General features: G+C 41.6%; 3 protein-coding genes across 4 annotated transcripts; 1 reads left to right on the top strand and 2 right to left on the bottom strand.

Annotated features, from left to right (window-relative positions):
- The first annotated feature begins 256 nt into the window (after positions 1-256).
- Positions 257-6,927, top strand: fastkd1 (FAST kinase domains 1). Of its 2 annotated transcripts, none has more exons than XM_015966525.3 (15): positions 257-511; positions 643-1,029; positions 1,112-1,180; positions 1,251-1,376; positions 1,446-1,844; positions 1,930-2,040; positions 3,667-3,798; positions 3,869-4,355; positions 4,433-4,547; positions 4,626-4,754; positions 4,868-4,999; positions 5,086-5,199; positions 5,329-5,473; positions 6,515-6,629; positions 6,722-6,927. In XM_015966525.3, the coding sequence occupies exons 2-15, from the start codon at positions 695-697 to the stop codon at positions 6,803-6,805; spliced, it is 2,493 nt and encodes an 830-aa protein (XP_015822011.1). In that variant the 5' UTR covers positions 257-511; positions 643-694; the 3' UTR covers positions 6,806-6,927. The 2 variants fall into 2 exon arrangements, with proteins under 2 accessions (XP_015822011.1, XP_015822010.1); XM_015966524.3 differs by having other exon boundaries at positions 624-1,029.
- A 777-nt stretch (positions 6,928-7,704) lies between these two features.
- Positions 7,705-11,007, bottom strand: klhl41a (kelch-like family member 41a). Its single transcript, XM_015966528.3, has 6 exons — positions 9,813-11,007; positions 9,573-9,730; positions 9,372-9,479; positions 9,096-9,281; positions 8,799-8,945; positions 7,705-8,702 (listed from the first exon to the last, which is right to left on the bottom strand). The coding sequence occupies exons 1-6, from the start codon at positions 10,884-10,886 to the stop codon at positions 8,591-8,593; spliced, it is 1,785 nt and encodes a 594-aa protein (XP_015822014.1). The 5' UTR covers positions 10,887-11,007; the 3' UTR covers positions 7,705-8,590.
- Positions 11,008-11,485: 478 nt separating this feature from the next.
- On the bottom strand, positions 11,486-14,592 carry bbs5 (Bardet-Biedl syndrome 5). The gene is made up of 12 exons (XM_015966529.3): positions 14,307-14,592; positions 14,017-14,099; positions 13,882-13,947; positions 13,691-13,740; positions 13,469-13,596; positions 13,268-13,403; positions 13,030-13,125; positions 12,845-12,907; positions 12,607-12,741; positions 12,414-12,497; positions 12,183-12,206; positions 11,486-12,093 (listed from the first exon to the last, which is right to left on the bottom strand). The coding sequence occupies exons 1-12, from the start codon at positions 14,366-14,368 to the stop codon at positions 11,992-11,994; spliced, it is 1,029 nt and encodes a 342-aa protein (XP_015822015.1). The 5' UTR covers positions 14,369-14,592; the 3' UTR covers positions 11,486-11,991.
- Between the last annotated feature and the right edge of the window lie 120 nt (positions 14,593-14,712).

Raw genomic sequence — 14,712 nt, 5'->3', positions numbered from 1 at the left:
CCTCCAATATATGTTACCACTTTTGTCCATTAACTGGAAACATTTGCCTTATTAGTGTTCCGGTTGGTTCATTCGCTGTATCTTGGTTTAAACACTTTGAAACGTGCCCTTGTTTGATTCAAACTATACTCAGTTACGATCAGTTGTGGTGCAAAAGCACGACAGTAAAGACGTTTACACAAACTGATCTAACAAGAGTTGACGCCTGAAAGGCATTACCCAGGTAAAAATTCCTCCTCGTATTGCGTCACTTGACACGGAAGTAAAACTCCACTGCACACATGTAAGGTAATTTTGACTTTGAGGTGCATAACTGACTGCATCCTGTGTTTTCAATAGTAATTTATTAATTATTTAATGTGCTGAAATCTAGCTAATAACTCGTAAGTAAACGGTGATAAAACCCCGCTTGTTGGCGCATCCACGTGAGCACGGTGCATTTAACTTAGATGAGCAAAGTAAATGTTTCCTCCCATCTTTGAGATTAAGTCAGCATGAATAACTGATCCATGTAAGTCTTTTAGTATCATCACTCTCACATTTATTTGATTGTTTTTACTTTATGTGTTTTCAAATGATCTCCAGAAAAAACAAAATCTTGTTTTTTTTATGTCACGGTTCAGCCTTCCTCTGTGCCAACAGCTGGGAAATCACCAGAGAAATGAAGACCTAGCCTGAGCCCAGGTGTGTGAGGATGCATCGACTCCGATGTGTGAACCCCTGCCTCACACGGCTCCTTCATTGTGGTGCAGCAAACAGAACCCAGATCCTGGAGGGTCTGCGGGTCTGCTCCAATGAAGACCAGGTGTTTGATGTGGTGAGCAGGAACAAAGCCAAGCTGACTGTGGACCATGTCAGCTGTGCTGTGAGGATGCTGTGGCAGTTCCAGAAAGAGAGACCTGAACTCCTCAGGACCATTGACCTCACAAAGACTCACCCACAGTTCTTAACTCTCCAGGTTTTGGCAGAGAATAAAATTGCTCTTATGAGTGATTTAATGCTGATTGACATACTTTATGCTTTCCTCAGGTACTTCAGCATCATCAATCTGTTTAGTGACTATTTATATGAAATTTAGTTGCTGCATAATAAATGGCCCTCTCTTGCATAGGCTGAAAGTGGAACCACACGAATCTCTTGTGCAGCAGATGGTTTCAGAAGCATGGCTTAGAGTAGACAGGTACGTTTGCATTTTGTGTGTTTATTTTATCAGATTTAACAAGCTAACATTTTATGCAAACATTTTGCAGACTTCCATTGCCATCTCTGTCCAAGTTCTCAGTCTGTTTAAAGGATCAGCACCTTCAAAACAGTCCCTTAATGGGTCGGATCGCCAGTATTTTGGATCAGCGTTTGTCATCCATTAACAATGCCAGGTCAGTAAAACATATCGTTTAATACCATGCGTGCCATATAAGTTATGTCTGTGATTATTGTTTATTCAGGATCCTGACTGCTCTGATGACTGGCGTCTCGAGCCTCGTGTCTCCCCAGCTGCGGGACGCCCTGATCAGCAGAGCGGATCAGCTCCTGCACACAATAGACCCCTCCAACTACAACACTCCACGGAGGGTAGTGCAGTTCCTGCGCAACACCAAGTGCATTCACCGACCTCTGCTGGAGAAGTGCAACAAGATCTTCTTGTGCAACATTTCCAGGCTGGATGCAGAAAATATCAACATCATCTTGGGTCTGTATCAGTCCCTCCAGTTCAACAACTGTGATTTCAGATTGGCTGCTAAGGAAAGGCTGATCGAGCTGATGGGTACAAGCACCGACCCCATCTCATTCACCAGACTGTTTGTCGCTCTGGCTCCTATTGCTAGTCTAGAGATCAGAGAAAGGTTCGTAATGAAGTGAGTGAAAAGGAATCCTTCGTGTTAGTCTTTTGGTCTCATCTGGTTTAATGGGCAGTGTCATTTCACTCAGGTTGGAGAATATGACCCTCCTAATGGCGGATGAGTTCAATGCTCAACAAGCTCTGGCTGTTGCTGAAGCGCTAGAGGAGATTCGGAGCAGAAATCTGACTTTACTGAACAAGTGAGTTCATGTCTCTTGTTTAAAACACCAACATCACTTAAAGCAGCAATACAGTTTCCCCCTTTCAGGAATGATGTATATATTTTTTAGAAATACATTGTTTAGTGTGATATAATGTTGGAGATACGTAAATGTTTTTGGTAAGTCTGCCCTCCTTCCCGTCGAGCCTCATGCAGTTTGAATTGAGTGCCGCTTATTAGCCAAAAGAGTTAGACATCCGCTAACGCACAGATAACAATCACAGAGTGTATACGCGCATTTGCAGAGTTATCTACACTGATGCAGAGTTGGTGACATTTCTAATGGACAAGTAAGTTTAAAAAAAATATATGTGTATATATCCATCCATCCATTTATTTTCTTCCGCTTATCCGGAGTTGGGTCGCGGAGGCAACAGTCTCAAGAGGCCCAGCCTTCCGTCTCCTCAGCCACTTGGGCCAGCTCTTGGCCAGCCAAGAGACATAGTCCCTCCAGCGTGTCCCGGGTCTTCGTTTAGGTGTCCTCCCAGCTGGACGTGCCCGGAAAACCTCACCAGGGAGGTGTTCAGGAGGCATCCTAATCAGATGCCCGATGTGAAGGAGCAGCGGGTCTACTTTGAGCTCCTCCTGGATGACCAAGCTTCTCGTCCTATAAGGGAGAGCCCAGCCACCCTGCGGAGAAAACTAATTTCAGCTGCTTGTATCCATGATCTTATGCTATGGGTCCCTACCCAAAGCTCGTGACCATAGGTGAGGGTATATCGACCGGTAAACCGAGATCTTCAACTTCTGACTCGGCTCTCTCTTCACCACGACAAACCAGTACAAAGCCCGCTTCACTGCAGACGCAGCACCAATCCGCCTATCGATCTCCTGCTCCAGCTTTCCCTCACTCCTGAACAAGACCCCGAGATACTTAAACTCCTCCACTTGGGGCAGGACCTCATCCCTGACCCGGAGGAGGCATACCCTTTAGCCAACAGGACCACATCATCTGCAAAAAGCAGATACCTGATCCTTAGGCCGCCAAAATGGATTCCCTCAATACCTTGACTATGCCTAGAAATCCTGTCCATAAAATTTATGAAAATATATGCTGTTTGTTTAAATATATATTACTGCATTTCTGCATTAAAGGGATACTTTGCAACGTTTTCATATTTTAAATCATTTTCTAGAGCCAGTATGTGCTAAAATGACCCTTCACAGAGTTAATGAAAGGCCACCCCAGCCCTGACGTCCCGTTGCCAGAATATTCCATTCTTCAGAATTGCCGTCCGGTCTGTTGGGACTAAAATTGAGCTGGCACACCTGGCGCTACAGTCTGCTTCCAGCACGTTTTCCGCACGTTTTAGATCATGAACACAGCTGATCGGTTTAATTTACTCCTGTTGACACCAAGTAAGGCTGGGGAGACATTTCAGCAGTTAGATTAAGATGCTAAAATGACAAACGCACCTCTAGGAGATTCAGTTCTAAGAACTGACACTAGGGGGTGCTATCTTACACATGCTACTTCACCTCAGATCCTATCCTCCTAAGAAAAAGCCATCCAGTTGTTACGTAAAAGTAAATAGTTTATTTATGTTAAAAACCTGCTGGAAATTTTCAGTGTACAACGTTTACCCATTTGCTTTATTTTCCCCAGAATTGCATCAATAATCCAAAAAAACCTTCATGTCTACAAGTCATTGGAGGTGGCCAGAATCACCCAGGCTCTTTTCCTGTTGCACTATCAGAACTCAGAACTCTTTGCTACATTAAGAAAGACCCTGATTAGGTAAGTTCTCTAACGAATGCACAGATTCGATGAAATCAAAAATAAGCTTTTAGTTTTATGTCCTTTTCAGCTTCCTGCAGCGCAGTTTTTACCCATCTGAGGTGACCACGCTGACCCGAGTTCTGTCCATGCTGCCCTCCCCATGGCTCGACGAGGGCGTTGTCTCGCGGGTGGATGAGGTGATGTCACAGTGTGACCTCGATGAGCTGAATACCATCTCCTTCGCTGTAGCCAAGTGGATCAGAAACGATCCCTCATACCGACACAACACCCACAGCAAATACGTCCGGCTGCTACAGAGGCTGAGCAACTGCGGCCGTGAGAGGCTGCAGGTGGCCGCCAAGCTGGACCTGGTGCTGGAGGAGCTCAAGTACATCTCAGGGGCGTGGTTTGAGGAGATGCTGCTGGAAGAGGCGATTGCCACGCTCAACAGGATGATGGACCAAGTAAACTGGACCAACATCTCAGAACTGGCCTTCTTCCTTACCAGAATGAATCACCTCCACCCTCCTCTGATGGACAGGATGGCCAAAGTGGCCTTGGAAAACATCGACAAGGTTCTCAAAGACAAATCACAGCATTTTAATCTCCAATAACGGCTCATTTTCTGTATGTTTCCTTTTATGGTTTCAAGATTCACTTCTCAGCAACATATGCCACGCTGCTCCCCTTTTCTATCCTGAACTATGAACCCACACAGAAAGACGAGCTCTATGACGCTTGCATTAAGCGCTTCACTCCTCACATGAGTAAGCATGAAGCCTTGCGCCTTTTTTTTTCTTTTTCAATTTAATGTAACTCATTGGTTTCCACGTGCGTGCTTCTAGGCTCCTTTGACCCACATCTGCTCGTCCTCCTGGCGTATTCGTTGGCAGTAGCCGATCATTTCCCTGAAGAACTTATTAGAGAAATCTTCAACATAGATTTTCTTGGAAAACTGGACTGTCAACTAGAAAGTACGTCTCAGCTGGTTCCCACAGTTATTTGTGCATCCTTTTTTAAATCGCTCGCCTCGATGTAAGTAAACTCTCAACTCGGTGAGGCTAAATGATTGTTTTTGTGTTTACAGGTTTGCCCGACACCCTCAACCTGCGGACGCGACAGCGTCTCATGGAGTTGAATCGCGCTGTGTGTCTGGAGTGTCCGGAGTTCCAGGTGCCGTGGTTTCACGATAGTTACTGTGAGCATCTGCAGAGGAAAGGTCTGTGGATGCGGTGGCGTGATGTCTGATGCAGACGTTCAGTTTTGTTCGAAGTTCCTTCTGCATCGCTTGTTTTTGTGTTTTAGGGAATGGCTCGATCAGTCCCGTACAACAGCAAATCCACAAAATGCTGGGTGAGGTTCTGGGTGGAATTAACTTTGTCCAAGTAGCAGTTACCGCGCCATACTTTTATAGTGTAGGTGAGTACCGCAGGATGGTGGAAAAGGGAACAACTCGCACGTGGAAGGAAACTAACCAAGTTTGACATTTCTAATTCGATTTTTTTCTTCTCTAAGGTGGTTTGTAAAGTTATTTTTATACCATTTCAGATTTCGAATGCAAGCTGGACAAACATTTGCAGCCTCTACCCTACTCTGAACCAAGCCCCCAGCAGATTTCAGGCAGAGGAAAGGTTCTCTGGCATTCCACTCCATCTGAAAACATCCGAGATGAGCTTCCACCTGGAGCTCAGCGGTACTTATTTCCCTTTACGGTGGTTTTAATGTTATGGTTAATAAGCGTTGCTGGCAGTAAGTCGGGCTCCTTCCCGGTGAGAGCTGGACTTGTCACAGATTCTGTTCACAACTTCTATGGACAGGATTTCTAGGCGCGTCCAAGGTTTAGAGGGGATCTGTTTTGGTGGCGTGAGGATCAGGTCTCTGCTTTTTGCAGATGATGTGGTCCTGTTGGCTTCATCAGAACGTGATCTCCGGCTTTAGCTGGAGCGGTTTGCAGCTGGGATGAGAATCAGCTCCTCCAAATCCGAGACCATGGTCTTGAGTCGGAAAAGGATAGAATGCCTTCTCCGGGTCAGGGATGAGACCCTGCCTCAATTGGAGGAGTTTAAGTATTTCGGGGTCTTGTTCAGGAGTGAGGGAAAGTTGGAGCGCAAGGTAGATAGGCGGATTGGTGCTGCGTCTGCAGTGATGCGGGCGTTGTACTGGCCTGTTGCGGTGAAGAGAGAGCTGAGCCAGAAGTCGAAGCTCTCGATTTACCGGTCGATCTATTTTCCTACCCTCACCTATGGCCATGAGCTTTGGGAAGTGACCAAAAGAATGAGATCACGGATACAAGCAGTCAAAATAAGCTTCCTACACAGGGTGGCCAGGCTCTCCTTTAGAGAAAGAGTGAGAAGCTCAGTCATCCGGGAGGGGCTCGGAGTAGATTCGCTTCTCCTCCACATCGACAGGAGCCAGTTGAGGTTGCTCAGGCATCTAGTTAGGATGCCTCCCTGGTGAGGTTTTCCGAGCATGTCCAACCAGGAGAGGACCTAAAGGAAGACCCATGATGACCCAGGACACGCTGGAGGGACTATGTCTCTCACCTGGCCAGGGAACACCTTAGGATTCCCCCGGAGGAGCTGGCCCAAGTGGCTGGGTAAAGGAAAGTCTGGGCTGTTCTGCTTAGGCTGCTGCCCCTGTGACCTGGCTCCGGATAAGCAGAAGAGAGTGGATGGATGCATGGTTAGTAGGTATGTAAATCCATTTATAAATACAATTTTGGTTTACGTTTCAGTGTTGCTGTGGACTTTCTTGATTCAAGATTCTTCTGCAAAAATTCTCATCACATAAAAGGCGAAGCACTAATGAGAAAGAGACACCTTGAAATTCTGGGATATCATGTTGTTCAGGTGAGGAAAATATTGGTTTTTTTTCTACGCGAGTTTCAATAATCAGTTGGAGAGTCTGTGAAGAAAACTGGTGTTTTCTGTATTTTCTACAGATTCCTCGCTTCGAATGGAACTCCATGGAGCTTTCAACATTTGATGCAAGGAAGGCATACCTGAGAGGGAAAATACTTGGATGATTTTGTTCAATGAACTGTGACAGAAATGTTAAATGGAGAAATCATCCCAGATGTCTCTCAAAAAGCGTTGCTATACATGAAGTTCTTCTTGCTTTCGACAAACTAAAGTTCACATGAATCTACCTCGTTCATGTTAAGCAATGTTGAATGTGTTCTTTATTATTTTTAATAAATAGAAGAAAAAAATTAAAGTTGGGATTTTTTAAATGCATTTCCAGTTGTGCTCAACTATGAGATTAATGAAAACAATTGAAATGGAGCAATTTTATTATTTTTTTGTAAAACTTATTTAAACGAAAAACATGCTTTTATATTACCAACATCATGGAAAGAACAAATTACCAGTATTTGATAGTTTTTACTTTAAAGGCACACTTGGCGGTATTGCTTGCCTTTAGCACCCCCTAGTGTCCGTTTAGTAGAACCAAAAGCAAAACTTATCTCCTTGCTGTGAGTTTGTCTTTTTAACACCTTGATCTAACTGCACAAATGGCTCTGTAACCTTCATTAGTGTCTTCTGGAGTGATTCATCATTAAATCAAACAAATCAGCAATGAAACAAAGCTGTGTTCGCGATCTAAAACATGCTCAAAGTCCAACAGACCGGGCCAGCACTCTGAAGTTGCAAATGCGATATTATGGCCACAGAGGGCGTTGGAGGTCTGAGTGATGCTTCATTGATCTTGTAAAGGGTCATTTTAGCACATACTGGCTCAAGACAATTGTTTAAAAATATAAAAAAGTTGCATAGTATGGCAGAAATTAGTCATTTTATCCCTTCACATGTCATACTAAATTCATTTAAAAGCTAGTCTTAGTTTTTAACCATAATATTTCTAAATCAAGCCGAAGCTGCAGGGTGCAAATTTATACAACAAAAACTTTTTGCATGGGGACAAACATTTTGAAATCTTTTACTTACATTTGACAGGAAAAATGAGTTAAATGAAAGGTAAATAGTTAACTGAAAGCATCACATTAAATTCTTAAAAGTGGGAAGATTATATAGGGTTCTGTTTGTAAACTTTTACAGCAGTAATTTGTATTTAGCACGTCACAGACAAAATGGGATTGAATCTTTCCAAGTGATGTTTTTGCCATGCTTCATAAATATATAAATTTTACAGTTTCAAACTAAACATTTAGTTAGCAAGCTAAATATTAAATTTGGAGCTAACCATTTAGAAATCAAATATTTCATGTATAATAGAAATATTAGCTGAAAATTCGATACCTAAACGACAAACCAAATATTTTGCTCCAAATGTAATATTCATTTTGCAAACTAAGAAATTAGATTGGAATTAAATATTTAGCTTGCTAACAAAATAATTAGTATGGAACTGTGACATCTAATGATATACGACAGAAAAATGATCTCCCATTTTCTTTTGCTTGTGACAGCCTAAATAACCCAAAACATAATGGGATTGAATTTTTCAAAGTGATATTTTTGCCATGCTTCATAAATATATAAATTTTACTGTTCCAAGCTAAACATTTAGTTAGCAAGCTAAATATTAAATTTGGAGCTAACAAATCAAATATTTCATGTATAATAGAAATATTCGCTCAAAATTCGATACCTAAATGACAAACTAAATATTTTGCTCCAAATGTAATATTTAGTTTGCAAACAAAGAAATTAGATCAGAATTACATATTTAGTTTACGAATAAAATATTTTATTTTGTTTTTCTTGTGACAGGCTAAATAACCCAAAACACTGTACATTTTTGACTATTTAACTTTTTTCAAACAGCAACCCATAGCCTACATTCCTTGTTAAAGTTTGGGCATTTTAGCTGGATTTAGGTGCATGGAGACACAGGAGGCACCTGCTGCATAACGCATCTCTCTGATCATGCCGGTCCACTGTTTGGCGTTTTCTTCATACCTGATGAAGACAGCATAAATTAAAAACATCACTGTGAAGATATTAACAAAAAAGTTTGTCATCTACATAAAATTTTGAGACAGAAACCCAACATACTGCCAAATGTCTGTGTTTTCGGTGGGTGCACACTCTTTATTGTCGTTCTCTACCATGGTGAAGCCTCCTACAGCGTACAGGAGCCCACCACAGCTGACCAGGTTCATTGAGCTCCTCTCCTGGGGAAACTCTGTAAAAAGAGACCACCTAAAACAAAACACACATAAGTGATCCTCCTGACTTGTCCTTTTATATCCAATAAACTTCAACTTGGGGTGTCTTTCTTACGTCATAATTCAAATATAACTGGTGTGAAATTGACGCATATTAAAAATATTAAAATAAAGCAGGACTTACTTGTTGGTCCCAAAGTCATAAGCTTCACATACAGCAGTCAGGCCATCTTCGTTGGCTCCTCCTGCAACAATAATCTTCCCTTTATGGATAACTGCTCCAAACATGGATCTGGGTACCTTCATCGAAGCAACCTCCTTCCACTCTGACCTCTTGTGGTTGTATGCAAACATCTTATTGGTTGCCTTACTTTTTTTCCCAAGCAAAACACAAAAATCCCAAAGTAGAGTTACTAAAAAAAATACTTTTCCCCAAAATAGTTTAATGTTCCGATCTTACTTGTCGTTGGTTTTTCCTCCGATGCAGTACACCAGGCCGTTCTCAGACACCACACAGTGGCCGTGGACTTTTATGGGCAGCTTTTTAGTTTCTATCCATTTCATCTTTCTAAACGCAAAGAAAAACAAACAGTTGCCGCGTCACCATTTCCCGTAGGACTTCACAGAACAGAGCTGTAACTTCTCAACTCGCTAAACGTACGCGGTGTCGTAGCACAAAACGGTATCGTGAGACTCGTTGGACTCCAAGTCTTTCCCTGCAACAGCAAAGATGAGGTTTTCAAATTCACCCAAACCAAACAGACACCTGGGTGAAGGCATTGGCGGCAGAGCTGTCCATTCTGCAGCAAGACTGTCCAACTGAAAGCAAAGTTTTAAGACATACTTTAAAAGCTAAACATGGGATTTCACTTCATGATTAAGTGGAGCAAAGAGTGTCTACCTGGTAGAAGTAACACTGTAGGGGATTTTCTTTATCCTCTTCATCTACAAACAGTCCTCCCAACACATAGAGGTTATTCTTTGATGTGAGGCTGACGTGGTTTCGGGGGATTTGCTCAGCCATTGCTGCAAGGAAGCACTCGTTCTCCTGGCCGTCGTAAGCCACAGCAGCAGTGTCGTTAATCATGAGAATCATGTCTTTGGCGTACATGCCATATCTGCGGTTGTCGTTCAGGTAACCTGGCAGCTTCCCTTCCTCTCCCTCAGCATCACTTTGTCCCTTTATTTTCTCAGGCAGCTTCCCAGCGAAGGCATCCTTGATCTTTTTGAGAAGCTCAGGATTAGCCTTGACAAGCTCATCTTTCTCCACTTTTTCCTTGAAGTATTTCTCCGGAAGAAGACGGAAGCGAATGTAATCAAAAGCCTCTCCTAAGGATTGTGCGCGCTTTTCTTTGTCCTTTCGAATCCACCTCATGAGAGCCTCAAACACCACTTCTTCTTTTTCGACATTTAACGCATCGGCTCCGATGATTGCAAAGAGTTCGGGCGGAGCAAGTTCCAAAAAATCATCGTCCTTTGCGACGGCCTCAAAGCGATCTGCGATGTAATCCCTAGCTGCCATTGCTAGCCTGGCACAGTTCAGCATCAGTCCCAGCCTGTAGATAGCCAGGCAGCTCTTCTTAGTCACCATCTTCTGGAGGTAGTTCACACAAACTGTGAACACTGAAGGGATCTGGAAGCGATTGGCAACTCCCAGAATATCCTGAACATTGTTCTCATTGATGTCAATCTCAGCAGAGTACAGATAACTCACAATCACCTCCATAATGTTGGGGTCTAGGTTGTCTAGAACAACCTCCTTTTTGTCCACCTCCATCCCATTCTCTGAGAAGAAGAGCTCTCTGAAAGACGGACTGCATGCCGCCAGAATGAGCCGATGGCAGGGTATACTTCTGTCTCCAACTTTTAGGACGCAGTCAATTAACTTGTTCTCATTCAGAAGCTCCTTGAGTCCATCCTGAAGCAGAGTGCTCTGAAACAGACGGAGATCTTCTTTCAGGCCTTGGGCATCCATCCTCTCAGGACAGGAAGTAGATGGAAGAAGAGCAATTGATGCTGGATTGTCCCGTTTCCTGAAGACGGTGAACTACAGACAGCCAGGTCTGAGGCCACTTTAATATAACCGTGACTCTCTAAATATAGCCGGCCACCCCATCTGGGAAGAATTCAGGTTGGCCCTGTTGGAGCCCTCACACAGCTGTCGTACAGATGAAACAACTGTGGAGGCTTGTCACGGCAGTAATTAGCACCAAAGTTATTGTGCTGTCACACACAAACAGCAGTCGTCTCATGTCATTTACTGGATTTTTCAAAGGAAACATCAAGCGACGTTTTCTTAATTTTTAGTGTGGTTGACATTGAAGTTTGGTAGTTAGAGATGTACAAGTTGATTCACAATGTACTGATAGCATCAGCAACGGCCATGACAATACAGTGTGTGTGATCTGGATTCACCAGTGACCTAAGTGGTGGACAGTCAGTAAACAGCTGCTACAAGAGGGGACAGTTTATCCTCTAACATGTTGTTCATCTTTGTACTTAGCTGGTGTTTCTATGCGAACCTTATGAATCATTCGATAAGTTGATCAAATAATGTAAAGAAATGAACCTCCATCATTTAAGTCTATTTTATTCATATTAAACAATACTTTTCTTTACAATGAAAATTTAAAATCTTTAATATACTAAACATAATTTAGTGAACTTTACAACATGACAAATAAACACAATACATGTACAAAGATAGATACTTTAGCAAGGAATGTTCTGATGAGAAGTTCTGATGGATCATGAACCCGATCGCGGCATTTTTTGGATGTCTTGTTGACCTACTTTTAGAAATAACAAAACAAATCCTGTGTTGATAAACTGTCTGGCTGTGCAGGCATTTACTTTAATAATTTTATGTGCTTTTGTTCTGCAGTCTGCAAATCCTTTCTGTAAAAAAACAAACAATAACAAAGGATATAACTGAGATCCTTTAGGGAATTCATTTTTAAAAAGTAGAGACACCGTCTCCTCTAGCTACCTTTAGCACAGTTCTTTTGTTAAAGAAGCTTATTCCTAAACTACTAAAATTGTACGGAGAACATAGAATCCTGATCGGGGAGAATCTACCATCAGCCCATTACTTCCCACAGTCCTTGAAGTGTAAAGCCATCCTTGAGCTTCTCCACAGCAAGGCCCAGTTCCTCAGAGAAAACGGGTTCACGGTCTTGTTGCTGTGGTTTTACAATAAATCAGTTAGGTTTTTGAATGTTTCACTGCACCACAAACTAAACACCATAGTTGATAAAAGATGACAAATTACCTTATTTCCATCAGCAAAGTAGGCCTGTAAGCAAGCACACACACACACAAGCACACATTAACATAAAAAATAAAAGTGAGTATGGTACGTGTGTTTGTTATAAAGGGTTATTGTAACTGAGCAACATAAACAAGAGCAGGAGCAACAGGGGAATTAACTCACAGCTATTCTGAGAGTGTGATAGCTTTTAAACTCCCAGAGGAGCATAAAAACACCAGCAGTCTCACTCACAGTGAAAGCATCGGTCTGCTCATCAGGCTCGATTTCCACGTCATCAGGAAGTTGTTCCACGGTGAGTTCTTCCAAAGGCTGAGGCTGAAGTTATTGATACAAACAGTATAAATAGTCCAATCAGGCTTAGGTCTGGTTTTGATGCAACATCCTTGTGAGGCAATGAATATAAAGTCAAAAAATTTTCATTTACCTTTTCTTCCATTTCATAATCCACCCCAAATATGGGGTTGGCTGAGTACACTTTATGCAAGGAATTGATCTCTTTGAGAGCATCTTGAAGCTTTTCCACTGGGTCTATTTTAAACCCAAGAACATATCCTCCACTCTGAAACCATAAAAGTAGTAAATATCTGCATCTTACAAATAGTAAAACTGAAAAGAAAAACTTTAATAAGGTGATTTCATCAGATGATCATCATTAAATGTACCTGTCGTGAACTCTCAATCACCAAAGCCAAGCCAAACTTTGAGTCTCTTATTCTGATTGACCACTAGGGGAATAACAGAATGAGTCAAATGTCACAAAAAGGAACTCAAACATCCCGAATGAACTGTTTTTTCCATCAAAATCAACACAGTAATACTTTAAAAAGTAATATTAACTTGTACTTACAATCTGGAGATAAGGGATGCTGACATTGAAGCTCTCATTCATGTTGGCATGCCACACAATTCGAACATTCGTAATAAAGAACGTTCCAAGGTTACCCTGAGAGAAAAAAAAACAGGTTAACAGAGGCTCAGTTACAAAAACTAAAAAAATTGCACACAATATATATGATGAACAAGTTTAAATGTACTCTGATCATACATATATTATTAAAGCATGTTTTCCTTAAAGGTATCAGTACCTGATCACTGGATAAATTCCAGACCCCATTGATTTTATCATACACTTGCTCTCGAGGTAAGAGTCTCAGGTGCTTGTTTTGAATAAGAGCAGCCCGCAGTTTCAGGTCCCTGTACATCTTAGAAGTCTCATAAGCCCTGTAGCAACACAAAACAGATTTTAGATTTAATATTTAAGGTTTTACTTTGTGATTTTTTTTTACCTGTGAACAGCAATCACAGAAGTGAAGAGTCTTGGACTTCCCAGAACCAAATTTGTAAAAATGAACTCAAATCTTGTGTTGTTGGACTTTGTTAGGATGTACAGGGCTTCGGTTTGGCCTCTCAGTTTCTAGTGAATAAAAGGCAAATCAAAATTTAGATTTTTTTTGTCTTTCTCACTCATGAAACTCGAAGAACACAAGTAAATTAGAGACATTACTTACAGAGTTTGCTGTCCTTGTTGTGATGTTGATTATAGTGTTGTAACCCACAGCTGAAAAAATAAACAAATATAATTGACATCAGGAGTCACCACATTATATGTACTACTAATTTTTTCACTATATTAGATGACTATTTATTACTGTTGTTCAGCACTTAATCCGATATATCCATATTAATAAGGGTTACTCACACAAATTGACTCTTGGCAGAGCCACCGAGTGCCAAATGATTCTCAGATTTGTTACCAGAAGTCTCCCTGCAGAAAAACACGATTATTATTTACCACCCGAATTATTTAATATAATCCACATGAATAAGAAAGTACCTCTGTCTCCGTTGTTTCCTTTAGTGTCTTCGATGGAGTCCAGACAATCTATCAGCACCTCTCCTGGACGAGTTTTCATCTGCCTGTGCGACAACAAGGATTTGCTTATCAAGGAATAGTTATAGCTATAAATTAATTTAAATGCATGTAACAAATGGTTTAAAATGACATGCCACCCCCCAAAACGGGCAAAGGCGACATTAAACTAGCCTAAGATGTAGCATCAGCCACCTAGCTAACTAAATCAAGCTGTTTCGATGAAGTAATTTCAAATTATTAGGTGAACTTACTGCGCCGTTATGTCAAATCTAACGTCTCTGTCCTCCCATAGAGTATCTAAAGCAGAAGCCATGTCTGCACGTTAAAAATATCGTGGAGAAAAGCTACACTCTAGGTGCACTAGCTAAGTGTTGGACGGATTAGCGCACCAAGCGTCGATGTCGCTCCTGGCAACAAACGGCAAGTCCCAAAGGACAAAAATAACTCTGAACGCGAAGCTCAAATTGTGTAGCCTAACAAAACCACTTCATAGATATAAGATTGCATCAAATAGTGACTGAGATTGTTATAACTCATAAAGATAATGTGTTCTTTAAACATTTATCAGTTTGCAGAGAAAAGATGAAATATTGTCTATTGAGCTCAAGCTATTCACTCTAACTCCATTTGGTATTATATAAGGGAAACACATATTTA

This window comes from Nothobranchius furzeri, chromosome 14 (assembly GCF_043380555.1).
Source record: "Nothobranchius furzeri strain GRZ-AD chromosome 14, NfurGRZ-RIMD1, whole genome shotgun sequence".
Taxonomy (NCBI): domain Eukaryota; kingdom Metazoa; phylum Chordata; class Actinopteri; order Cyprinodontiformes; family Nothobranchiidae; genus Nothobranchius; species Nothobranchius furzeri.
The sequence above is the reverse complement of the archived record's forward strand: the minus strand, read 5'-3'. Positions and strand labels throughout refer to the sequence as shown.

Bases quoted from the DNA above. Each gene is read 5' to 3' on its own strand.
- klhl41a (XM_015966528.3), bottom strand. From the start codon at position 10,886: ATGGATGCCCAAGGCCTGAAAGAAGATCTCCGTCTGTTTCAGAGCACT. The intron at 9,480-9,572 runs GTACGTTTAGCG...CTTTGCGTTTAG, and splicing joins GTTTTGTGCTACGACACCGC to AAAGATGAAATGGATAGAAA. The intron at 9,282-9,371 runs GTAAGATCGGAA...TGGGAAAAAAAG, and splicing joins GGAGGAAAAACCAACGACAA to TAAGGCAACCAATAAGATGT.
- bbs5 (XM_015966529.3), bottom strand. From the start codon at position 14,368: ATGGCTTCTGCTTTAGATACTCTATGGGAGGACAGAGACGTTAGATTT. The intron at 14,100-14,306 runs GTAAGTTCACCT...GTTGTCGCACAG, and splicing joins AGATTTGACATAACGGCGCA to GCAGATGAAAACTCGTCCAG. The intron at 13,404-13,468 runs GTAAAAAAAAAT...GTGTTGCTACAG, and splicing joins TCTGTGATTGCTGTTCACAG to GGCTTATGAGACTTCTAAGA.
- fastkd1 (XM_015966525.3), top strand. From the start codon at position 695: ATGCATCGACTCCGATGTGTGAACCCCTGCCTCACACGGCTCCTTCAT. The intron at 1,181-1,250 runs GTACGTTTGCAT...AACATTTTGCAG, and splicing joins GCATGGCTTAGAGTAGACAG to ACTTCCATTGCCATCTCTGT. The intron at 4,755-4,867 runs GTACGTCTCAGC...TTGTGTTTACAG, and splicing joins ACTGGACTGTCAACTAGAAA to GTTTGCCCGACACCCTCAAC.